The 25,570-nt window shown below is 50.9% G+C and overlaps 1 protein-coding gene across 3 annotated transcripts in view; it reads left to right on the top strand.

The window, feature by feature from the left end:
- Nucleotides 1-25,570, top strand: part of Acot7 (acyl-CoA thioesterase 7) — a 95,905-nt gene that overhangs the window by 15,603 nt on the left and 54,732 nt on the right. For all 3 annotated transcript variants that reach the window (XR_005090968.1, XM_037203233.1, XM_028883087.2), the window contains exon 2: nucleotides 15,795-15,912. Coding sequence is in view for 2 of the 3 variants with exons in the window: in XM_028883087.2 (XP_028738920.1) it covers nucleotides 15,795-15,912 (118 nt within the window). In the remaining variant the exon portion in view is untranslated. The remainder of the gene's footprint in view (nucleotides 1-15,794; nucleotides 15,913-25,570) is intronic.

The following is a 25,570-nucleotide window of genomic DNA, read 5'->3' on the forward strand; positions in this document are numbered from 1 at the left end:
AGGGACAGCTTTGTTCTTTGCATACTCTTCCATTACTGCTTAAGGCTGTTCTTTTCCTACAGTGTTTTTGGTGCCTTTGTGATAGATTGTGTGTGTGAATGTTGGGGTGTGTGTGAATGTGGGTGTATGCATGTGTGTGTGTGTGCCTTTGGGGGCCATTTTCTTTCAAACACCACAGCCAGACTCAGTTTCTTTTCTTTTCTTTTTTCTTTTTTTCTTTGAGACAGGGTTTCTCTGTGTAGCTTTGCACCTTTCCTGGAACTCACTTGGTAGTCCAGGCTGGCCTCGAACTCACAGAGATCCACCTGGCTCTGCCTCCCAAGTGCTGGGATTAAAGGTGTGCGCCACCACCGTCCGGCCAGTTTCTTTTTTGAACCTTGACTCCACAACCTTGTCCTCAGCAGATGGTGACTTTGGAACTCATGCTGGTGCTTCCAAGGTGGGAGGAAGTGTTGGGGTGGCACAGTGTTGGGGTCTCATCCTCCAGGGACCATCAGCTCTGCCATCACCTCTTACAGGCGAAGACACTTTGGTTCCAGGGGATAGTGATGGCGTGGGGTGTGGGGGTGGGGTCGTGTCACCACCGGAGCGCTGGCCGGGCTGCCGGACCCCTTTGCTCTTGGCATTTTCTCCTTGCCTCTTATGGAGGTACCTGTTTGTGGGTGTCAATCTCTCTCCACAGGCCACTTCTCTGTGTGTCCCTTGACACTCAGAGTGAGACAGGGTGACCTCATACTTGAGATTGTTCTGGGGATACACTCCAGCCTGCTGCTTTGCCCATGGGCCATCCCTGCCTGTCCACATGGTTGTAGGTATATAAATATAAATATCCCCCACCTGGGACGGCTCTCCCTAAGTAGCCCTGGCTTGCCAGCAATTTGCTTTGTAGACCAGTCTGGCTTTGATGTCCTGCCTCTGCTTCTCAGCCGCTAGGATTGCAGGTGTGTACCACTGTGCCTGTCTTCTGGGGGCCACGTACCAACGTGGTGTCTGTTAGTGCAAAGCCGCATTGTTCTCGGTCATGGGACCCAGAGGGCTTGGAACGTTCTGCTCCCAGCCCAGGTACCCAGTGTCAGTCCCTGTGACATAATTACACTTACTGAAATGGGCTGAATTCTGGGAGCACACCTAGGGTTAGCATGTCAGTCCAAAGCCAAAGGTTCCTGCCAAGAACATAGGATTCTGTAAACAAACAATGGGAGTGGAGTTGGCACTTGTTTAAATTACTTTATTGAGGTGTGTAATTTGTATAGTTGCACCGACTTAATGTATTTGCTCACTTTGACCCATATACATACATGCCTGCAAGGCCAGGCCATTGTCAAGATGAGGAACAGGCCGTCACCCTTGGGAGTTTCCTCCTGTTACATTTTATTCCTCACCACCTGTGCTGGTTTAATAGGAGTCACCCTCATAGGCTCAGTATCTGAATGCTGGTCATTGGGGCGTGGCGCTAGGTGAGAGGGATAGGTGTGGCCTTGTCGGAGGACGTGCGTGGCTCACCTCTCTTCCTGCTGCCCTCAGATCCAGATGTAGAACTCTCAGCTTCTCCAGCAGCATGTCTGCCTGTGTGCTGCCATGCTTCCTGCCATGACAATAGTGGGCTGAGTCTCTGAAACTGTGAAGCAAGCTCCAATTCAATCCTTTCTTTTCTGAGAGTTGCTGTGAAGAGACGCCATGGCGTCTGACCTAGACACCACCCTCCAGCCCCACCCCACCCCACCGGCAGGCATCTGCTGGCTGGTTTTCTGTGCTGTGGTTTTGATTTTCTAGGATTTTATAGACATGGAGTTTGGTGATGTGCATCTGTAACTCGGCCCAGGCAGCAGTGCCACAGATCCACAGCTAGCGCAGACTGCCCGTGAGAACCGGTGAGAACCGTCTCAAACCAGCTAGGACCCTCACTGCTTTTGCAGAGGATCCAGGTGTGGTTCCCCTGGCAACCACCTGAAGCTCCAGCTCCAGGGGATCCGCTGTCCTCTTTTGGCCTTCACAGATACACACACACATGCACACACACACACACACACACACACACACATACACACACACACCCCTAACCCCTACCTAGCATGTGCAGGGGCTGAACTTCATCCACGTGGTTTTGTGTCTGTATTTGTCCTTCTCTGTGGCTTGGTGGCACTGTACCGGGAGTGTACCATTACGTGACAGATGATGGATTCTTCCAGGGGTTTTGGTCTTGTATAGAAAACTGCTGTGAATTCTTGACCTCAGACTCATCAGTGCTGTGGGTAATTGTAGGGACAGGCATACAGCAGGTGGATGGAGGTTGGTATGTTTAGCATTGGTCCTTGAGTAATACACATGCTCTCAGGACTATATCTGCTCCTTACATAGTCACTCAGGGCTCCCTCAGCTCCCCACGGTCTTGCTGGCCCTACGCTTAGAGCAAATGAATACATTCAGATGTCTCTGCAAAGACAGAATAATTAATACGCAGTGCCTGGTATCCTTAGATACGTGTGTGCTCACATGATGTACATGTGCACACCACATAACAGATTCAGCACTGTTTCCCACATTGACCTATTCCATCTGTAAGCATCAGGTCTCATCTCCCTCTTCAAGTCACACTGCTTGAGGTTTTTACTTCTTTGCTTAAATGTCCTAACAGTAGCTAGGGATGAGCCAGTGATGATGGGGATTCCAGTCCAGATGTTGGGGTGTTCTTCTCTATGGAAGGCTGTAAGAAGTGCAGAGAGGTGAACATCTCAGGCTGTAATTCCATTTTCCAAGTCTTCAGTGTTCTCACTGTTTTCCTTAACCCTTCAAGCAGTAGCTGGAATTTTCTGGGTTAGCTTGTTGAGTTCTTAGGAGTCTGTGGCCTCCCGCCACCTTGTGCTCAGCTTTCAAGGTCTGATTATTAGCTGTGGTGTACACATGGTGATCTCTCATAAGCTAAAGTTTTTCTTGGAACTCAGATTCAGAACTTAGCCCATTGTCCACTGGGTGGAAAAATATTGGGGAACTGATCACCCTTGTGAGGGGCTGGTGACTATGTTAAAGATAAGTGTGGCTTCCTTGCTGTTTGTTTGTTTGTTTGTTTGTTTGTTTCTTTCTTTCTTTCTTTCTTTCTTTGTGTGTGTGTGTATGTGTGTGTGTATAGGAGTTTTTTTCATTTATTTCTTGCTCGGACAGGGTCTCTGGAGGCTCAAGGACACAGTTTCAGAGGTATCAGCCCATTGTTGCTAGGAGGGCAGAGCAGAAGAATTATGCCGCCATGGTCAGGAAGCCTGAAGCACAGGTTCTAAGAGGTCATTTTATTTGTTATAGTTAGGATATAGAATAGTAGGTATCATTTATTTTTCTTTTATTTTTGGTTTATTTTATTATTTTATGTGTTTTGCCTATATGCATGTCTGTGTACCATGTGCATGCCTGGTGCCTGTGGAACTTAGAAAAGGGAGTCATATCCCCTGGGACTGGAGTTACAGACAGTTGTAAGACACCATGTGGATGCTGGGAATTGAACCTGGGTCCTCTGGAAGAGCAATAAGTGCTTTAACCACTGAGCCAACTCTAGCCCATCATTAGACATTTTAATACACATGTACCATTGTATTTTGTTCGTATTTGCACACCCGTCATCTTCCCTGTCTGCCCTCTGCGCTGCTCTACCCTTCCATCCCACAAATGGTTCTCCTTCTCTACACACACACACACACACACACACAGCTAGAGTTTTCCTGCCTGGCCCACAGTCAGGACAAATCTCTGTCACCCGCCAGTCCCACAGCCACTCAGACCCAACCAAGTAAACACAGACTTATATTGCTTACAAACTGTATGGCCGTGGCAGGCTTCTTGCTAACTGTTCTTATAGCTTAAATTAATCCATTTCCATAAATCTATACCTTGCCACATGGCTCGTGGCTTACCAGCATCTTCACATGCTGCTTATCATGGTGGCGGCTGGCAGTGACTCCTTCTGCCTTTCTGTTCTTTCTTTTCTCCTCTCTGTTAGTCCCGCCTATACTTCCTGCCTAGCCACGGCCAATCAGTGTTTTTATTTATTGACCAATCAGAGTCATACAGACCATCCTACAGCACACATGCACACACACACAGTTTTTGAGATATCTTTATGGGGTCTGGATCAAGCTTCCTCTGGCATGAGGGGATGAGCTGTAGAGGGAAGGGACATGGATTATCTAGGGGATGTGGGTGTGTCATGTCCTGAAAGTCTCTGCTGAGGCCTCCTTTAAGATAGCCTATTGTTCTTTTGAGTTACAGGTGCCTGGCTGGCTCAGTACCCACTTCTCTGTGAGTCTAGACATTGGTGAAGTCTCCAACTTTTTGGGAAGAATGCTTTTCCGTGCTGTTAAAAGCTGTAGAAGACAGTGGTCTATATTCCCTGGAACAACACCAAACACAAAGGGAGGTGTGGGCTTGGCCTGTTCCTAGGGCCCTAGCTGGCTCTCCTTCATCTGTTAGTGTAGGACCAGCAACACCAGCTAGCTGGGTGGGTGGGTCTGTCTGTCTGTCTGTCTCTCTTTTGAGACAGGCTCTCTTGAAACTTACTATGTAGACCAGGCTGGCCTTGAGTTCACAGAGATCTGCCTGCCTCTGCCTCCTGAGTGCTGGGATAGCAGTCATATGCCACCATGCCTGGCAGCTGTTTGTTTTTGCTAAGTCTTGGGAGTGCCTTTCTGAGTCAAGGGTGCTTTTTTTAGGGGTTCTCTCAGAGCATTGCTCACACAGCCAGCTCTGGAATGGGGAGGCCAGCTTATGTCCATGTGGCTTCCCATATCCATTTTGCTGTTTGACTTTTTTTTTTTAGAGTTTCTTTTTTTTCTTTTAGATTTATTTATTTATTATGTATACAGTTGTTCTGCCTACATGCCAGAAAAGGGCGTCAGATCTCATTATAGATGCTTGTGAGCCACCATGTGGTTGCTGGGAATTGAACTCAGGACCTTTAGAAGGTCAGTCAGTGCTCTTACCCTCTGAGCCATCTCTCCAGCCCTGTGACTTTTTTTTTTAAAGTCTTTCGAGACAGGGTTTCTCTGTGTAACAGCCCTGGCTGTCCTGGAACTCAGTCTGGACCAGGCTGGCCTCGAACTCACAAAGATCCACCTGTTAAAGGCGTGTGCCACTACCCCCTGGCTGTTTATGACTTCTTTGAGAAGACTTAAAAACCACAAAGTTTACCCTTCAGGCTATAAGTACATTCCCTAGATGTTTAGTAAACCCAAATATTGTGCACACTCCGTTCCCCGGGCACTTTTATCATCCACAGAAATGTACCTGTGCTCCATACAGTGGCCTCCATGCCCCTGCCAGGCCCTGGTAGCCATCAATCTACTGTCTGGCTGCTGCTACTGCTGCTTCCTCCTCCTCCTTTTTTTTTTTTTTTTTTTTTTTTCCTGAGACAGGGTTTCTCTCTGTAACAGTTCTGGCTGTCCTAGAACTCACGTTGTAGACTAGGCTGGCCTTCAACTCACTGAGATCCATCTGCCTCTGTCTTCCGAGTGCTGGGATTAAGGGCATAGGTCATCTCCTAGCCCTATCTGGCTTCTTTTACTCTATTCTTCTTTCTGGTTTTGGTGATATAACCCAGGGCCTATGGATTCAGGATGAGTGCTTAGTTCTGAGTTATACAGCCCTTGGCTTTTTTTTTTTTTTAAGGTTTATTTATTTTTATGTATTCAGTGTTCTGCCTGCATGTATGCCTGCACACCAGAAGAGGGCACCAGATCTCACTACAGATGATTGTGAGCCACCATGTGGTTGCGAGGAATTGAACCCAGGACCTCTGGAGGAGCAGTCAGTGCTCTTAACCGCTGAGCCATCTCAAACCCTCCTGCCCTTTGTTTCTCTGAGAAAGACTCACAGTGTAGCCATTAGCCTTAGAGTCACGCTTTCCTGCCTCAGTTTTATGAGTGTACAAGCTGGTCCACCACTCCCACCTGCTTACAATACCTTTGGTGTGTTCATCCACATGTGTGTAGTTCTCTCAGTCCTTTAAAAAACTCATTTGTTATTTATTGCTGTTGGTGCGTATGTATGGTATATGAATGTGTGTGTGTACATATATATGCAAGTGTTTGTGCCTGTGTTTGTGTGTGGAGCTCAGAGTCCCTGTTAGGTGTTTTCCTCCATAACCCTCTGTAGCTGGAGTTTTCCTGGTCCTGCCTGACAAATCTCTCTCACCCACCAGTCCCGCAGCCGCTTGGACCCAAGCAAACACACAGAGACTTATATTACTTATAAATTGTATGACTGTGACAGGCTTCTTGCTAGCTAGTTCTTACATCTTAAATTAACCCATTTCTATTAATCTGTAAGTTGCCACATGGTTCGTGGCTTATGGGTACTTTACATCACGCTTCTCATTGTGTGGCTGGCAACGACTCCTCCCTCAGCCTTTCTCTTCTTAACAATTCTCTTCTCTGTTTGTCCCGCCTATACTTCCTGCCTGGCTACTGGCCAATCAGCACTTTATTGATTAACCAATCAGAGCAACACATTCAGAGCATAGAGAACGTCCCACAGCAACTCCCCACTGGTTTGTTGTTGTTTTATTGGACAGTATCTACACTCAACCAGAACTTCTTGATTTGGCTAGACTGGCTTGCTCTGGAAATGTCTTGTGGTCCTCCTGCCTGTACCTGCCAGCCCTGGGATGACACCACCACTGAGCCTGGCTTTCTATGTGGGTGTTGAGAATGCAAACCCAAGTCCTCTGAGTCATCTCTCCATCTCCCCGCCAATCCTCTTTATGGTCAAATGATGTTCCATTTATGGACTTAGCAGGAGTGATGGACATGAGGGTTGTTTCCACTTTTTGGTGCGTGAGTGCTGTTGCTGTGAATGCCCCAGACATCTGGTTTTGTCAGTTAGGTGACTTCTGGTTAACTTAGTAGGTAGAAGCATCAGCTCTGACTGTTCATTTTGGAATTATTCACTCATGTGGCTGAACCATGGGCCCGTCATCCTGTTATGGCTCAGCCACCATTACTGTGGAGGTGCCTTACCTCTTGGGGTGGGTAGTGTGTCTGATAGAGCTGGTGCTGGGGCCAGGCCTGGGAGAAGCTGGGGTTGCTTAGGGAAGGAACAATGTCTACCTGGAGTGAGGGAGGCAAGTCCAAAGGGCATAGCATTGGGTGCCAGGGCTGTTCCCTCACTTGCTTTTGGCTTCGGCTTCTGGAGGGAGCAGAGACAGAGAACATGCTCCTACTGCAGCGAGCCTTGTCTCTCCAGGTCTGCAGAAAGGGAGTCACCGAGGTCTGCCTCAGGGAGAAGGTCAAACAGTGAGTTAGGAACTGGGGGGAGCTGGGGGTTCCCCGGTGGTAGAAGTATGTTGAGACTTTGATAGCTGGGTGGTCAGAACTGTGGTGTCTAACCATGGGGTCCTGGGATGCTTTCGTGTCCTTTCCTCTGTTGAAGGTAAGAAATGGACTAGAACCAGGGAGGTCTGGGGTCTTGGGGTGTCTGCTGCTTGTAGGCATGATACCTGGTCACAGGTCCTTTGAAAACAAGGCTTCTCTTAGCCCAGGAGAGGGGAGTGGGGTAATGGCCATCCTTGCATGCTGGCCACGTGCCAGAAGATTTTGGACTGACCCAAGGGGACTCGTGTACAAGGCGTGGGGCTAGAATGGGGGAGACTTGTGTGGTCCTGACTTGTATGTGACTTACTCAGATCTGACACATTCATGGTACTTTGCCTGGATAGGCTACAGTCAGGTCTGGGGCATCACAGACTTGTCCATGGTGCTCTCGTCAAATGAAGGCATTTCTCCTCAGGATAAAGTGCCCCTTGGCAATCAAAGGCCGGGGTTCTGCAACCCAGGGAGGACTCCTGGCAGGCTGTGTGGGTGGGGACGGCTCTGAAGACTCTGCAGAGTTGGTCCCAGGCGGCCGGCTCTGAAGGCTCTGGTCCCTTGTTTCCGCTCTGGGGAGATATTTGGTGTAGTTGGGGAACCTTGTTTAGAACCCTCTGACCTCTGCTTCCAGGCATGTACTAGCCCTTGGCTGTCAGACCAGGCAGGGCCAGGGAGTCCAGGAAGGCAGGGCTTCACACCCTCTCCCTAGGGCCTAGTTCTTGTGGTGATCATGGGAATAGGGTTACTGTCCTCCTTCAGGAAGGTTGGCTCACAGTGGCACCTGTAATAATTTACCTTGGCTGCTTTTATCAGGTAGCTACTAAATGAGGAAGTCCTCCAGGGCTGGGTCTGTCAGGAGTGGAAGTTGGAGGCAGGTTCTTTGATAGGGGCTGTCTGTGGATGCAGGACTGGCTGCCGCTCTTTGCCTGCTGGACTCTCTGGCCTCAATCCCTGTGACGACAACAGACCCAAGGCCAGGGCCAAGTCAAGATGCTCATCCTGGGAGGACACTGAGTAGCCTACAGGTGATGTGTCCGCCGGTCGTGGCACAGCCTCGTCTGCATGGCCTGGTGGCGGTGTGCTGGAGTTTGCATTTCAGGTCTGGTTGCAGATTTATGGAAAGCAGTGCTGCTGAGGGTGGTTTGGGAAGTCATGTGAGGTCTGGCCACCTCCCCGGGGACCAGCATTGCACTTGTCTCTGGCCATTGTGGCTTTTGACTTCACCAACCGGTAGAGGGAAGGTGGGAGAAGTATGGTTATGGTGGGGGCACTGGGGGACTTGGGGTAGCTGGTAGCTCTAGAGCTTTCCTGTCTGAGGAGTGGTAGGAGGAGATCGTGAGGCCCAGACAGTCACCATGATCTCTGGCAGGTGAGGGGGCTAGACATCTAGTCTCCTTCCAGCTGCCCCTTAGGCCCTGGTGCTAGAGACAGACGTAGTTTCAGTGGGATGCAGGCTCAGCCCAGGAAGGCTCCTCTCTGCCTTCAGCCGTCCTCAGCCTTTCAGGTCTATGGCTGGCAGTAGGTTCTGGCTGCGGCTCATTTTGTCTGAGCAAGGCTGGGGAAGGACAGAGCCTTCAGATGTCGTCCCAAATACTGCTCAGTGGTGACCCCTCTGCTCCCCGCTCGCTCTCCTGGTAGAGTTGCCAGAAAGGGCTCATAGAGTTGCTTCTGTTGTAATGATCTGTAACACAGTTTCTATGACAACTGGCTTTGGTTGCTACAGCCTCTTCCTGTTTAGATTAAGCAGTTCAGGAAGCCAGCAGGTGGTCTGGTCAGTGGTTTGCTGAGATGGTGCTGGGCCAGGCCGGGCTTGACAGGCTGGGAAATCCTGGCTCCCGTTACCTGTTTTCATCTTTTCCTCTTTCCTCTTCCTCCCTCCCTCCTTTCTCCTTTTTCCCCTCCTCCTCCTCTTTTTTTTTGAGACAGGGTTTTTCTGTGAAACCTTAACTTTCTCTGTAGACCAGGCTGGCCTTGAACTCACAGAGATCCACCTGCCTCTGCCTCCCAAGTGCTGGGTGGGATCAAAGGCGTGCACCACCACTGCCTGGCTATTTTTCTTCTTCTCTGAGCTTGTTGGGAGGTTGTAGCAGGGGAGTGAACTCACATACCCTTGACTGAAAACAGGTCCTCCTCTATTCAGGGAAGGCCGTTCTCCTCCATCAAGAGCACTGAGTGCCTGGCTTTGGGGCCGATGCACATGAGGTAGTGAGGAGAAAGAGGACACCTACCAGCCACATCAGCCGCATCAGCCCTGGTGATGGAGTGGGTGACAGATGTCACAGCCAGATTGCCTTCTATCCTTTTTTTTTTTTTTTCTTTGACACAGGGTCTCACTTTGTAGCTCTGGCTGTCTTGGAACTCGCTATGTAGATGGTCTCGAACTCACAGCGATCTGTCTGCTTCTGCCTCCTGAATACTAGGACTAGAGGTGTCTTCCACCATGAGGTCTTTCTTGACCCCTTCTGAGTCCCAGTCTGGGGAGTCCTGGTTTCATGGCTTCCTTGCCCAGCAGGTTTCATCACACACAGCTCTATCCAGTGCCAGATTGAATATCTGAGGGACACTTGGATGTGGCTCCTGTGCCTGGCAGCCTGACTAGCTTCATGTAGCCAGGGAGGCCATCAGGAATACCCTGGTCCTGTGTCAACTTACCCTGGACATTAGGTGGTACTCAAAGTTAAGACAGGAAACGAGAGGACCAGAAGTCAGCACAAGACACCCCAAGACCAAGTTCTCAGCACAGAGGAGATTTATTTGCTTCAGAGGGACAGAGGCAGGGAATAGAGACAAAGACAGGAAGTAGAGGATGAGGGAGAAGGGGAATAAACAAGGGAGAAGGGATGTTTGCCCCAGAGGGACAGAGGACTGCCTCTGGACAGAGAGGAGACAGGCGTGACCCGTAGGCAAATGAGTTTATAAAGGGAAACCCCGTGTTAGGATGAGGTGGTTGATTTTGATTGGATATGTTAATCAGGGTAGTCACAACGGGGCTCTTGATTGCTGGACTTCGATACTCTGATAGCTGGACCTTGGTAGCCCGCCTCAGGGGGAGGACATGGCTAAATAAGGGAATAGACCTTGGTGGCTGGCTTTAGCAAGGCAGAGGGAATGGGGGAGAAGGGCAGACCTGTCAGGGACATGTTTGCAGTGTTCAGGCCTGCATTTGCCTTGTTCTGGCCTGCTGGAGCGCTTCCGGAGTCCAACCCCAATGACCTGGCTCTGGACAGGGGTCAGAATGTTCCCCATTTGGAGCCTCTGGGGATGTGGATGGGTCTCTAGTCCCAGCCTCACCCCTGCTCCCTCTCTTCCCCACACCCACTGCAGTGGGAACCCATATTCCTGGCTGATTGCCGGAGACTCTTGTGTTTCCCACCTGCCTGTGTCAGACTCTGATGTTGTGGGTGTGGTCCTTGGGCCACCCATGGAGTCTGTGGTTATTTCTCTTCCCCAAGCTGAGGTTGGGAGTTTGGGAGGGGATTGTTGGTTCCTTTCCCCTCTGCTCTGGGGTCTAGAATGCCCCTAAAACTTTCTTGGTTTAGATGTTTCTCCTGCCCCTGACCTCTTATGGGGTGTGTAGTATTGTCTCTGGCTGTGGCTAGGAACACACACATCCTCTGCTTGTTTTCTGGGCACCTACTGAGACCCAGGGGGCTTCTGGCCCATCTGTGCTGTTCTTGGAGTTAGTGTGGCTCAGCCCCAGCCACACCCCAGGCGACAGGCTCCTGTCTGTCTTTGGGTGCCACTTGGACCTGTGCTTGGTGGGACCACCTCTGTTTTAGTCCTTTCAGCTTTCTCTGTAAAGTGGAGGGAGTCAGGCACACCCCTCCCCAGTTGCCATGGTTTCCACATAGCAGTGTTTTAATTTTAGCACTGACATTTTCAAGGCGGATTTAGAGATACTGGCCGCAGTCTTAGTGGGTTGCAGGAGGAGGAGACAGTGGTCATCTCTCTTCCCAAGCTGCCAGAATGGGTGGTGGGGTCACTACCATTCTGAATGGCTCGCTAGTGCCACACACTGTTGCCTCCGCGAGGAAGGAAAGGCGTCCAAAGCGGGTAGGACAGGATGGATGGGGGTGTGGCACTGCTGGCAGGAGTGACTTGGAACAGCAGAGGTGACAGGTCTCAAATCCAGGAGTCAGTGGCCGTGGGAGAGCTTTCCTGCCTCCTAGTTTCTACTGGCTTCCGGGATCTCTGGTGTTTGCTCTGTCTGCAGTGGCTTTTCTCTGTGTCTCAGAATTCTCTGTTCCTGTAAGGGCATTAGAGCCCATTTCAGATGTGAGCTCCAAAAAGCTCATGTATTGAAAGCCTGGTCCCTAATGCAAGAGGTGGGGCTTTGGGGAAGTGACTGGTCCTGAGGGCTCTGCCCTCATCAGTGAGTTAGTTCATTGATGGATACAGACCTGGAATAGGTGTGTGTGTGTGTGTGTGTGTGTGTGTGTGTGTGTGTGGTGGGGGAGCATCTGGAGCAGCAGGTCTGGCTGTGTGACTCAGAAGGGTCTGTCTTCTGTCCACTTTGCAGGCCACAGCTCTTGACACACAGGAGGGAAGATTGGGTCTGGCTCCTGGTTTCCTTCAGTCCATGTTGGTGGGGAAAGCCAAGCACTTATTAGTGGTGGGAGGGAGCATGCAAAGGAGGCTGTTCATGTCATGGTGGCCCAGGAAGCAGAGAGAGAGGCAGGAACCAGGCCTACCCCTGCTTCTGCCAAGGCTCCACACCCCATTCTCAGAATCTCCCAAACTAGTGCTCTCAGCTGGGGACCAGGTGTCTAAAGCATGGGCCTATGAGGATATTTCATCCCCACTGTAACAGGTGAGCAGCCTCTGCTGGCTGCTCCACCCACGTGGTCCTCTGCCACAACTCAGCCTCTAAGCCTTGGCTCCTGCTGCCCCTGGACTCAAACCTCTGGAGCCATAGGCTGAAATACATCTGCCCTGTTTTTAAATTGGTTCAGGTATTTCTCACAAAGTCTGGCCGCAAGCAGTACGGGTTAATTAACACCCTGGAAGGTCTAATTTCAAAGACAGCCACTTTCCTAATTACTAGGTGGGGCTTGGGCATAGAAGTAAACTAGGTTCACCGCAGGTTATGGGTTCCATGCAAGGCTCTGGGCTGGGTTCTACCATAGAAAGATTCCAAGGAGTTTGTGGCCAGGTGTGGTCAGGTCAGGACAGGTGTGGCCAGAATGCCTGGTGTGAGGCTGTGGATAAGAATGGCTCCCCCTTGGCTGGAGAGATGGCTCAGTAGTTAAGAGCACTGGCTGTTCTTCCAGAGGACCCAGGTTCAATTCCTAGCACCCACATGGCAGCTCACAACTGTCTGTAACTCCAGTTCTGGGGAATCTGACACCCTCACACAGACATATATACAGGCAAAACACCAATTTACATAAAATAAGAATAAATAATTCCTTTAAAAAATGTTTAAAAAAAAAAAGGGTGGGGCAGGGTGGTGGTGGTGCTGGAGAGATGGCTCAGAGGTTAAGAGCACTGGCTGCGCTTCCAGAGGTCCTGAGTTCAATTCCCAGCAACCACATGGTGGCTCACAACCATCTGTAGTGAGATCTGGTGCCCTCTTCTGGCCTGCAGGCATACATGCAGGAAGAACACTGTATACATAATAAATAATCTTTAAAAAAAAAGTTAAAGAAAAAAAGAATGGCTCCCCCTTCCCCTGGGGTGGTGGCACATTCCTTTAATCCCAGCACTCTGGAGGCAGAGGCAGATGGATCGAGTTCAAGGCCAGCCTGGTCTACAGAGTGAGTTTCAGGACAGCCAGGGTTACACGGAGAAACCCTGTCTTGAAAAACAAAAACAAAAAAACAAAAACAAAAACAACAAAAAAGAATGGCTCCCCGACCTTGGTCCTTCTCACTTATTCTGATGCCTGCCTTTTGCTTTAGAACAGCATTCTCCTGCCTCACATCTGCCCCCTGGACTGCAGGGAAGGTGGGCTGCACCCTGAGAATACATCTGTAGAGTGCTCCAGGAATGCCCGGGCCCTGGCCAGTTCACAAGTGAGGAGGAAATGGCCAAGGATGCCAGGAGACATTATTTGTTAGGCTGTTAGGCTGATGTGACTTCAAACTGAAACCAAATCCCCGTCCAGTTGACATTCCCTTCTCCGGGGGCAACCAAAGCTCCTGGTTGGTCACTCTCCAGTACGCCTCCAACTCAGATTGTCCCCATTATTATTATTCATTCTTTCTGAGACAAGGTCTTGCTGTGCTACCCAGACTAGCCTTGAGCTAATGTTAATTCTCCTGCCCCAGCTTCCTGAGAGCTGGGATTACAGATGTGAGCCATTGTATCTAGCTTTGTGCCCATCATTCTTTTTAACTCTTTGTTGTAGGGTGGAGAAATGATGTAACAGTTGAGAACACTGGCTGCTCTTCCAGAGGACCCGAGTTCAGTTCTCAGCACCTACATAGGGTGGCTCACAACCATCTATAACAGTCTAGGGGATCTGACACCCACTTCTGATCTTCAGAGATACCCGCACACATGTGGCATACACTTATAGAGACACATAAGTACCAATAACTCTTTAATTATTGTGTGTGCACACACGTCCATGCATAAATAGCTTTATATCAGCTATGTGTGTGTAGTCATTTGTAGGGGAACTTGCTAAGTCTCACTCCCTCACTTAGCAGCCACCAACTGCCACTACCCCCTTCAGCTAGGGCTGGGGATCATCACCCCCTGCCCAGGTCTCCCCTTGGCTGCGGCGTTGACTGGCTTGATCTTGTGATGCAGGTCTGGCAGGCACCTGAGGCTGCTGTGAGTCCCAGCATGTCCGGACGACATTGCTTTGTCCATTCTTCCTCAACCCCTGGGTCTCACAGCCTCTCCCTTGCCTCTTCTATGATGCTCCCTCCTTGAGTATTTGGGAGAGGGGCTATGATGCAGATGTCCCAATTTTGGCTAATTTTGACCAGACACTAATTTTTCGTACTTTGATTATTTAGGAGCTTCGGAGAAAAACTCTTAATTCTGAAAGTACTCAAGTGAAGGTTCTAAAAGCTCCCTTCCTAGTCTAGGACTCTGTGTGCATGTTTGTGCACCACTAAACCTCACGTTACCATGACGGTGTGTGTGTAGCCACCCTGGTGGCTCTCACCCTGGTGTGAGGCAGGATTGGTCGCTATATACCGTTTTACTTGGTGAAGGAGTACCTTTGAAGGTGGGTGGCATCAAAAGTGTTGGCACACACTGCTTAGCATGTGCTGGGTGCCAGCTGTGCACAGTCACCTGGCTGGGCAGCATGGCATGTTTCCGGGCTCTCTGTCTCCCTGTAGTCAGCTGAGGCATCACTGCTGTGACATCTGTCCGTTTTACAGGTGAAGAATCAAAGGAATGATTAATCCAGTTAAGTCAACTTGTCCTAGATACCCAGAGCTCAGAGCTGGGGCCAGACCTGATCTCTTAAGAGTCTTGACTTGCTGTAAGAAGGCTTGGCAGCTCTCGGCCTGAGCATGCTGGTCTGGGACCTTCCTCACAGGAGTGAGCCACAGACAGTTTTAGACACAGGCGTGCACCCGTTAGAGAAGGGACATGTTGTTAGTGACATGGCTATCTGGGGTGTTGCCAGTGCTGCCAGGGCAGCTTGTGATAGTACCGAACTGGCTTGTTGGGAGCCCTGAGGCTTTGTGTAGCCTGAGTGGCTAGCTGCCCACAGGAAGTACAAAGTCTCTCTTCTGGAAGAATGAGCTATTGTTTCTATTCTCCTGGCCCTGAGAGCTCTCAGCTCCCAGCTCCCAACCTGGGGTCCTAGGTACTACCTTGTACCTTTTTTCGAGACAGAGTTTCTCTGTGCAGCTTTGGATCCTGTCCTGGAACTCACTCTGTAGCCCAGGCTGGTCTCGAACTCACAGAGATCCACCTGCCTCTGCCTCCCGAGTGCTGGAATTAAAGGCATGCGCCACCACCACCTGGCAGTCTAGAGATCTTGAAGCTGTATGTAGCCTATACCTCATTTTCAAAACAGTTGCAGCTACCCTGTGCTCTGGGATTTGCTCCTGGGGCTCAGTCTGCCTCTTGTGCTTACTCAGCTCAGCTGTAATCAGAGCTCTGGCCCATGGTGGCCTGGCACATAGGCTCTGAGGGACTTCAGCAGCTCAGCCACCTCCTTGCCTAGTGGTCTTGGGAAAACTACTGCTGTCAGTCCTTTGAGGACAAGGTGGGCTTCTCCCTACCTGCACCTGTGGCCTCAGGAAGGGAAAGTCCTCTGCTTGCCTTCTGTCCTCTATAAAGAGGACTGTGAAGCCCTTCCATGCCTGTCAGATTAGCCTTGATGGATACACTATATTGAGGGAGAGCCAAGATGTGTGGGAAGTTCTTGTCCTTCCTGTGGGAGCCAGCCGGCCTGCTGGTGCTCTGACAGGGGTCACTGTCATAGTAGTGTCATAGTCTTGAAGAGGCTTATCTCATTTCTCTTACCTGCTGTAGGATCATGCGGCCAGATGATGCCAACGTGGCTGGCAATGTTCATGGAGGGACCATTTTGAAGATGATTGAGGAGGCAGGGGTCATCATCAGCACCCGGCACTGTAATAGCCAGAATGGGGTAAGTGCCTGGGCCCCTGTTCTTATATACTGGGATTACCTATAAGATTCTGGACTCCATAGCGCCATAACAGTGTGGGGGTCTGGAAAGTAGATCACGTAGAGGCCAGATCTGCAGCATACTTGCCTTGCCTACTATGTCTAGGTCTCTGGAGGCTCTGGCATGGTGAGCCCTGCTTGGGGCGTCAGGGAATAAGGTTTGGCTTTGGCTTCAGTGTGGAGGGTGGGAAATCAGCAGAGACAAAGCAGTTATGCTGGATCCCTAGGAGCTGTGGCTCGCACAGGGCCCTGTCTTGACCCCCGCTAGCTCCTTGGTGGTGGTCAGAAATATTGTATGCCTGTGTGGATGTGCTATCATATTTAAGGACTGAAGTGTGGGTGACAGGCTGCCTGAGTCCCTTTCTGTCCATGACTGAATTCTGGTGCTTGTGGGCAAGGGCTTGGCTTTCTGTGCTTCAGCTGTGTTTATGCATAGTGCTGGGGCCACTGTGTCACCTACTCAGGAACTGTGCAGTGGGAGGTGTCTCTGCAGCTATTTGGGGCCTGTAGGACAGGCTCTTTGGGTTTAGAACCTCAGGTCTCTGTAGGTTGTCATCAGATGACAGCCAGAAGGACCTGACATTTTTTCTGATGCTAGCCAGTGACAGATAATCCGCCGAAAGCTGCATGTTGTAGTAGGTGCAGAGATGGGCCTGCGGGGAGTCTGCAGTGCACAGAGGTGGGCGGGGGCTGCAGGAGGGGGGGGGTCTGCAGCACAGAGGTGGGCCTGCGGGAGTCTGCAGTGCACAGAGGTGGGCCTGCAGAGAGTCTGCAGCACACAGAGGTGGGCCTGCAGGGAGTCTGCAGTGCACAGAGGTGGGCCTGCAGGGAGTCTGCAGTGCAGAGATGGGCCTGCGGGGAGTCTGCAGTGCACAGAGGATGGGCCTGCCAGGAGATGGTCTGCAGGCACAGAGGGGGCTGCGGAGTCTGCAGTGCACAGAGATGGGCCTGCGGGGAGTCTGCAGTGCACAGAGATGGGCCTGCCAGGAGGGTGGGAGTCTGCAGTGCACAGAGATGGGCCTGCGGGGAGTCTGCAGTGCACAGAGGTGGGCCTGCGGGGAGTCTGCAGTGCACAGAGGTGGGCCTGCGGGGAGTCTGCAGTGCACAGAGGTGGGCCTGCCAGGGTGGTGGGGTCTGCAGTGCACAGAGGTGGGCCTGCGGGAGTCTGCAGTGCACAGAGGTGGGCCTGCCAGGGTGGTGGGGGTCTGCAGTGCACAGAGGTGGGCCTGCCAGGGTGGTGGGGGTCTGCACAGCCTCTGTGGACTGTGAGTCTCAGCTAGTGCCCTGGGCAGAGAGGAATAAGACCCCACCTCACTTAAAGAAAAGTGGGTAGATACACAGGACCCCTCTATTAGCTGATGTGAACACAGGGTCTATTCAGGCCAGAGAACCCAGAGAGGCACCATGTATTTTGACCTGGCCAAGCTGGCCAGCTGGAACAAAAGACATGCTGGCCTGACTGTGCAGCCTGCCATAATGAGGCACAGATTCCTCATGCTGCACTTGGTTTACTGTACTCCATACATATTGCCCGTTCTTCAAATGAAGGTCTGTGGCAAACTTGCATTGAATAAATCTATTGATGTTGTTTTAGCAGGAATGTCCTGGCGTATGTCTGTGTCTGTGGCACATTTTGATAACTGTTCACGTTCTTTGCTAACCATATCTGCTATGAGGATTTATGAGCAGTGGTCCCCCCACCTTGCTCCAAAGCACCCAGTACTGATGAAACCCTGGTGTTTTGTTGCTGTGTTTAAGATTTTTAAATTTTAAAAAGTGTATATATGTGTGCCTATGTCTTGGTGTGTATACAGGAGTGCGGGTACCATGGAGGGCAGAAGAAAGTGTCAGGGGCCCTGCAGCTGGAGTCATAGGCAGTTGTGAGCTGCCTAACATGAGTTCTGGGAACAGGATTCTGGTCTTCTGTACAAGCAGAACATGCTCCTAACCATCTCTCCAGCCCCAGTACCCGGGTCTTAGGCAAGTGAGTGATACTGCAATTCTGGTCAGTTATTACTATGGTAATTGTTTCAGGGTATGGGGAACTGTTCTCATCTAGGTCAGTTCTGTAGGTTCCCTTCCCTCTCTCCCTCTGTGGGTCTCTTCATTCCTTGAGACACAACATGATTGAACCTAATTCTGTAGTCACCTTTCAGTATCAGTACTCAGCCAAAGGGAAGAGTTACGTGACTCTCACTTTAGTAATGTTTTGGTTTTTGAGAATAGGGTCTTACGTAGAGCTGGGCTGGCCTGAACTTCCCATGTATGTAGCCAGTGATGAATTTGAACTTTCAGTATTTTTTATAGTTATTTATTGGTGAGGGGAAGTGTGTACTGTGGACAACTTGGAGGAGTGAGTTCTCTTTCTTCACTGTGTAGTTCCAGAGAATGAACTGAGGTCACTGGGTTTGTTAGCAAGCATCTCTCTACTGGCTAAGGCCTCTTGCTGGCCTGACTTTGAACTTCTGATCTTCCTGTCCTCCCTTTCTAAGTGTTGGGATTGTGGGTATGCATCTGGAGGCTCTGGCACAGTGAATCCTCCTTGGGGCCCCAGGGAATAAGGTTTGGCTTTGGCCTCAGTGTGGAGGGTGGGAAATCAGCAGAGATAAAGCTGCTAGACAGCTGAAGGACCCTCTCACCACGCTGGGTCCTTCGGGTGAGCCTGTGGTCAGGTGAGGCCTAGCCTCAGGTCAGAATAATGTGCCTGTCTGGGGGTTCCCTGTCCTGAATAGACCCTGTGTTCACATTAGCCCACAGAGGGGTCCTGTATATCTACCCACTTCCTTTAAGTGAGGTGGGGGTCTTCTTCCTCTCTGCCCAGGCACTAGTTGGATGTAGGTATGTATCACCATGTCTGGTGTATGTGGTGCTGAGTACTAACCCCAGGGCCTCATGCATGCTGGGCAAGCACTCTACCAATTCCCCTACATGGTTTTTTGTTTGTTTGTTTGTTTTTGTGACAGGGTTTCTCTGTGTAGTCCTTGCTGTCCTGAAACTCGCTCTGTAGACCAGTCTAACCTTGAACTCAGAGCCGCATGCCTCTGCCTCCAGAGTGCTGGGATTAAAGGGGTGCGCCACCACCGCCCAGCTTCCAGTGACTTTCATTAGACATCAGACGTTAGAAATGGGGAAGCTTTATGAGGAAGGAGCATCAAAAGCTGAGATAGACTAAGGCCGAGCCAAGCTGTGAGTAGAGGAAGGACTCTTGGCAGGCTTTAGAAGATTTGTTCCAGTGAACATGGGATGATAAGAAAGACAGCAGCTTGATGGTTGATGTGCAGGAAATTTCCTGGTCTGGAGATAAGATCAAGCCAGCCACAGCAGTCCCTTCAGCCAAAGCATTGTCCAGAGCCAGGCCTGACTCGATTTAGTTCCTTCCAGGTTGAGGGAGTAGAGTCAGCTGAGGCTACTGCAGAAGGGCGGTTGGAGGCTGCTGTGAGGCTTGAGGAAGGTCCCATTGCTGTGACACAGGTGTGCAGGTGAAGCAGCAGGTGCCACTGGTGAGGCCTCATCGAGTCACCCAGGGCTCTTGAGCAGAGTTCTCAGTCTGTAGGTCTTGACCTTTTTAGGGGTCCAATGACCTTTTACAGGGCTTGCCTAAGACCATTGGAAAACAGATATGAACATTACAGTTCGTAACAGTAGCAAAATTACAGTTATGAAGTAGCAACAAAAATAATTGGGTTATTTTTAAAAATAAAATAATTGGGGTTTGGGGATCACCACAATGTAAGAATAATTGGGGGTCACCACAACATGAGAAACTGTATTAAAGGGTTACAGCATTAGGAAGATTGAGAGCCACTGGTCTAGAGACCTCTGGTAGCCAGTGGCCCCAGCAGACAGCAGACTTAGGGTGTAGATGAAACAGCCTTCTACTGGACAATGGCATCTGGGACTTTGACAGCTGGAGAGGAGAACTCCAAAGTGTTACAGCACGGGTGGCCTCTCTCCTGTGAGGGCTGAGGCAGCTGGTGACTTTAAGAGGGAGCCAGTACTCCCTGACCATCCCAGAACCCCAGGGCTCCTAAGAATGAGTATTCTAGGTCCATTCTGCCTGTGCTCTCTGAAGGCAGCGAGGCTTGGGTGACCACACATCTGTTTCCTGAGTGGACTGCTAAATACTGTAAGCGCACTGTTGAGACCTGCTGCTCTCAGAAAGAGATTTAAAACAACCCTGGCCTACCTACCATCTTAGCTACTTGTGAGGTTGAAGCAGGGGTGAGTTCAAGGCCAGCCTAGATAACTCTGTGACATACCATCTCAAATGAAAAAGAAGACCTGGGCCATAGTATAGTGGTAGAGTGTTTACTTTGAAGGTGAGAGGCCCTAGGTTCAATGGTCAGTACTGCACAAAACAAACAAAACTGCTTTTCATTGGCCATGTACCTGGCCACCCAGGAGCCCTGATGAGTGTGACTGCTACATCTGCTGACGTGAGAGCCATTCTGCAGCCTGTGGGCCAAGGGGTATGTCCAGCTCTCAGGTGCGTGCCGTCTGAGAAGTGTATTTCAGTGTCTATATCTGCCACAGTGATTTGTCTGATGGATCTGGACACTATAAACTGGAAAACTGGAGAAGACTGAGTCTTCATTAGTGGGACGAGGGTACAGCATCGCAGTGAACTGGGGTCTGGAAGCGGTGGAATTCAGCCATCTTGGATGACTTAGGGGTAGAGACTTCTGTGGAGGAAGAGCCTGTACATGTGATACAGGAGAAAATGAGTTGGAAGTAGCATCTGAGGATGCCACCTCAGGGCCACATTTAAGGCAGAGGAGTTGACCCTGTGGATGCACAAAGCCAGTGAGTGTCTCCATGAGTGGGATTCTCCTGGTGAGGACACTGGGAACAGGGCTGTATCACCATGAGTTTGGATGTCACAGAAACTCAGCAGCATGATGGCAATTTTGGGCGGTTGAGCTCAGTCTTGAAACTTTTGCTGTGGATGCTATTTGATTAGAGAAGGGCGGTTCTACCTCAAGCTTCATTACCACACTTGAAGAGAGTCTTCAGTACTTACCATCCTGGCTAGCGAGCAGCCGTCCACATGGAGGCAAGACCCATCAGTAAGTCAGAACTTGCTGAAGGCTTAGGTAATGGCTAACAGATTTTCAAGGCAGTGCCAGACTTTTGAACCAGGGTCTTGCTGTGTAAGTGTTCCTGGATGGAGTAAGGCTAGTTTTGGCATCATACTGTCACACACTTGGTAGGCTACTGCAGCGTGAGCAGTTTCTCACAGAAAGCCTCCGAGTTACTTGCCTATGTTTGCCTGGTTATGGTGTCCTGGCACCTGCCATGCCTGATAGGCTCCATAAACTCAGGACAGCCCATGAGCAGCAGAAGCTGATCTCGCACTAGCGAATTGTCTGGGGAGGGCCTGCTCCCTGGATCATTGTTGGTGTCTTCTCATGGTTGAGTCCGTGTGAGACCTCTGTTGTCTGAAGAGCATTTGCCTCGTTCGAAGGCTGTGCTCACAGGCCTCATGACCCAGTCACTGCCCAGAGGCTCTACTTCCTGGTCACTTTGGTGGGTAGAGTTTACACGCACGAATTTGGCCTCACCGACATTCAGACCACAGCACAGCATTCAGTCTGATCAGGGAGCCACCTTCTCAGTGGAAAAGCAGGAGCTTGGGTGTGGTTGTACCGGCGGCCTAGGAGATGGAGTGGGACTACCCTGTGAAGCTGGCTGCCTTCTGTAGGAAGGTGCTGCCCTTGGAGCTTGGTGCATCAGGGTGCCCTCTGGTGGCTGTAGGTGTGATGTGACAATCTCAGAGGCTGCCCTTTCTGTAGAGAAGCTTCGAGAGAAAAAAGCAGTGTGCATCTCCGGAAGGCTTGACAAGAGAATGGACTTGGGAAGGAGAAGCTCCCGGGCTTGGGGATGAAGGAAGAGGAGGACTTGGGAGGACAAGTGGGCAATGATGCCAGTAAAAATTGTAGCACTCAGGCGAGGCATGGTGGATCTCCATGAGTTCAAGGCCAGTCTGGTCTACATAGTGAGTTCCAGGGCAGCCAAGGCCCTGTTTCAAAAAAAAAAAAAAAAAAAAATGTAGGAATAACAGCTGTCATCTAGTAAGAAGCCCTTTAGGTCATGTGATCCTTATCTCACTCCTAAGAGGTGTGGTGGTGACATTGTCACTGCTGCTGTCTTTGAGGAGCTGGTCCATGAGTCCCTTCTTCCTCAGGATCCAGATCTGAAGCTCTGTTTGGATATTGTTTTCTCATGCTATAGACACTGGCCATAGGTGAATCCTGGCCTGCACAACCTGATCAGTAGGGACACTCCTGCCCTGGGATTGCTGGGACAGCCCCTTGGCAGAGTGCCTTTTTGGTCATTGCCCACCTCCCGTGGTGTCTGTACCCAGAATAGTAGCCAGAGTCCCTTTAGATGTGACTGGAGTGCACCATTCACTAGGCAGCAGGCGCCAGCTCTGGAGTCCAAGCCCAGTCTACCCGTGTCTCCCTACTCTGGACCTTACTTCCTGTGGCTCTTTCTCCTAGCCTGCCCTGGGTGAGTTCCTGCCTCAGGGCCTCTGTTGTGCTCTCCTCCCGTCTGGGCTGCTCTTCCCAGACACCTGCAGGGGTTTTTCCCTCCGTGGACAGGGCTGCTGGGGACAGAGGGAGCAGGGACTGCAGGCTGGACACTGCTGCTCCCTTTGGGCTAGAAGCAACCAGAAGACTCCTGAGGTCCATCCTGGGGCCAGCATAGGTGAAGGTCTGTGTTTTCCCCCTGCTTCAGGGCTTCAGTTAGCATCCTCCTTCTCTGAGGAGACTGTCCTTGCTGAGAGTTCTTGAGGGAAGATTCAAAAGGGAGGCCAGCCTTTGTGCCTCCCTCCCAGGGGCGCTTGGTCTGCCTTTGATTCCAGCTCTCCTGACTTTGCGTCTGGCCTTGGGTCTCCCTCAGGACTGCTGTCATTGATGCTCTGGTCTGTCCCTCCTGACCTTCTTTCTCCCAGCTTGTCATCTGGGCTTCAGTCTGGTGTCCCCTCATCTGACCTTGTCTGTGTTCTGAACACCTAACTCTGGGTGTGCCGCCTCGTTTACTCATTTATCATCTTCCCTACTAGCCCCTGGGCCCCAGGACAGGCTCTGTGACCTGTCCCACCGGAGGTGGCCCTGAGGATGGGGCCTACCTGGCCTCCATGATTCAGGTGAGAAGTGGCCTTGGTATGCGAGGTAAGGAGTGGAGCAGTTGAGCTTCGAGGCTCCTCCTGCCTGTCAGACAAGAACATGGGTGCGTTGAGATCTGAATTAACCTCATTCTCCAGTAATCCTGCTAACAGTGCTGGGTGGTTCTACGAGGTAGTATTGTCACACTCAAAGTGGTGCCTTCGCTTTTCTGGCTCAGCCTAGCCTTTGCCTTTCCAGCTTCTGCCAGTGGGTGGCGCCCCAGTCATGAGAATGAACTTGAGGGCACACTCCTCCTTGGTCCTTTTTCGTTTGGCATAAGTAGGCAGTGGGTGGGAGGGCATGACGCCCTGCAGATCCAGTCCGGAAGTCCAGGGCGGGTAACATCCACACTCTAGAACTTTCCATTTAGTGCCCAGTCTCAGTTGCCTTGCTGAGATCTGTCTGTGTGTATGTGTGTTGTCTCCAGCCTGTTTGTGTGAGGATTACCTGGGAAAGCGTTGAGCAAGGTTCTTGGTCATGTTTCCAAAGAGGTGGGTCATAGAGGGAGGCATGCTGCTGACGTCTCCTCATCTGCCAGGGAGCAGGTGAGTTCTCAGGCCGGTAGGAGAGGCAGGGCTGGGGAGATGCCTCAGCAGGGAAGAGTACTTGCTGTGCAACTGAGGACCTGAGTCTGGATCCCCAGCTCCCACATAAAGCCGGGCCTGGCCACATGCTGGTGGGGTGCAGCATGTAGGGATGATGGCACTTGCTGGCCACCAGCCTGCTCAAAACCAGGGAGTTCCAGGTTTGGGGAGATGGCCTGTCTTGAGGTATAAGTTGGAGAACCGTGTGCTACCGGACTTGGATACGGAAACCCTGACTAGGGGCATTGGGAATGAAGAAAGGACAGACACACAGACACATGTACAGGAAAGCTGGGGTCAGGTGGGGACGTGCTCACTCTGATGGAAGGCACCTCTCCTCCCCACAGCATGTTATTAGGTACAGCACAGATAATCTCTGGAGGAGATCTCTGTTGGTGAGCAGTCTCAGGCATGAGCATCTGGGAGGAGGAGGAGGAAGCTGTAGTTGTTAGTCTTTGCACACACTGCTCACTCACTCACACTTGGACTCTGGAGGGAAGCTTTGTCATCCCTCCTGAACCTCTGCTGGCTTTGCCACTCCTGGAAGGAAGGCTGAGGAATGCAGTCGTCCACGTGGCTGTACCCTTGACAACACTATGTTCTCTCAGGGCTTTAGTCACTCGGGCTCCTCCGTCCCCTACAGCGGAGACTGACAGAGGACGCCTGCCTTCCTCTGGCCTTCCCGTGTGTGTGCACCCGTTCATAAGCATATATATATATATATATATATATATATATATATACACACACACACACACACACACACACACACACACACTCACACGGGGGGGGGGGGGGGCGCGGGTTACAACAAGGGCCTGAACTCTTCCCTGCCTGCTGGGCAGCTTTGGCAGCTGTCCTTCCATCGTGGCTCTTGGTAAGGGCTATTGTAAGGACTGACTGAGAACTGACACCAGAGCTGCTTATGTCCTCGTCAGCCTAGTGGCAGCCCTGGTGCTGCGTCCTGAGGAAGCTGCTTGTTCCAGTGGACGGTCACAAAGTGCCAAGGACTCTATGGAGAGGGATTGCTTTTCTCAGTGCCGCTGCGAGGCACCAAACCATCTTGCCATTGTATTAGCAAGCATGGAAGATAAGGGGTTCAGTAAGGGCACTCTGAGGTGCCTGTGGCCATGTGGCTCACTGCTAGCCTTTGAAGAGGTCTTGGGGATGTATATGAAAATACTGACTCCAGAAGTGCAGACCATGTTGGATGTGAGAGGTTGTCCACACAGTGTTGCTTATACTACACCACAGCTGAAGTTGGCACATGTCTAGCAACAGATAGAGAGTCCTATTCTGCCTGGGCATTAAACACTTGTGCAGTAGGATCCTGGGAACAGGTTGAGGACGTCCTTCCAGTACTGCCATGGACTCAGTCCGTCCTAAAAGGTGAGGGTTGTGGAAGGCCAAGCTCTTAGGTGACTGGGTCTTCAGCTTTCATGAAGGGCTCAGCCACCCTATTAATTGATTAATTAATCTATCTATTTATTTATTTAGTCTTCTTGAGACCGGGTCTTGTTTTGTACTCTAAGTAGACCTCAAATTCCCTGTGTAGCCCAGTCTTGCCTTAAAACCCTCCCCTCCCTGCCAAGTTCTCCTGTCTTACTTAGCGCTGGGATTGGAGGTGTGTGCCGGCAGGTTCTGCTGCTCAGTGGCCTTACGTGAAGAGGCAGTAGTGTCTTCTTGGTCTTTCAACCATGAACCTGGAAGAAGGGCTTCATCGGACTTGAGTACACCTGTATCCTTGTCTTGAACTTACAGTCTGAGAAATGGAGAGATGAAATTCTGTTGTTTATAGGCCACCCAGCTTATTTTCTGTTTCAGCAGCACTAACAGACTAAGAAACAGCCTGTAGGACTGTCCAAAT

This window comes from Peromyscus leucopus, chromosome 2 (genome assembly GCF_004664715.2).
Source record: "Peromyscus leucopus breed LL Stock chromosome 2, UCI_PerLeu_2.1, whole genome shotgun sequence".
Taxonomy (NCBI): Eukaryota; Metazoa; Chordata; class Mammalia; order Rodentia; family Cricetidae; genus Peromyscus; species Peromyscus leucopus.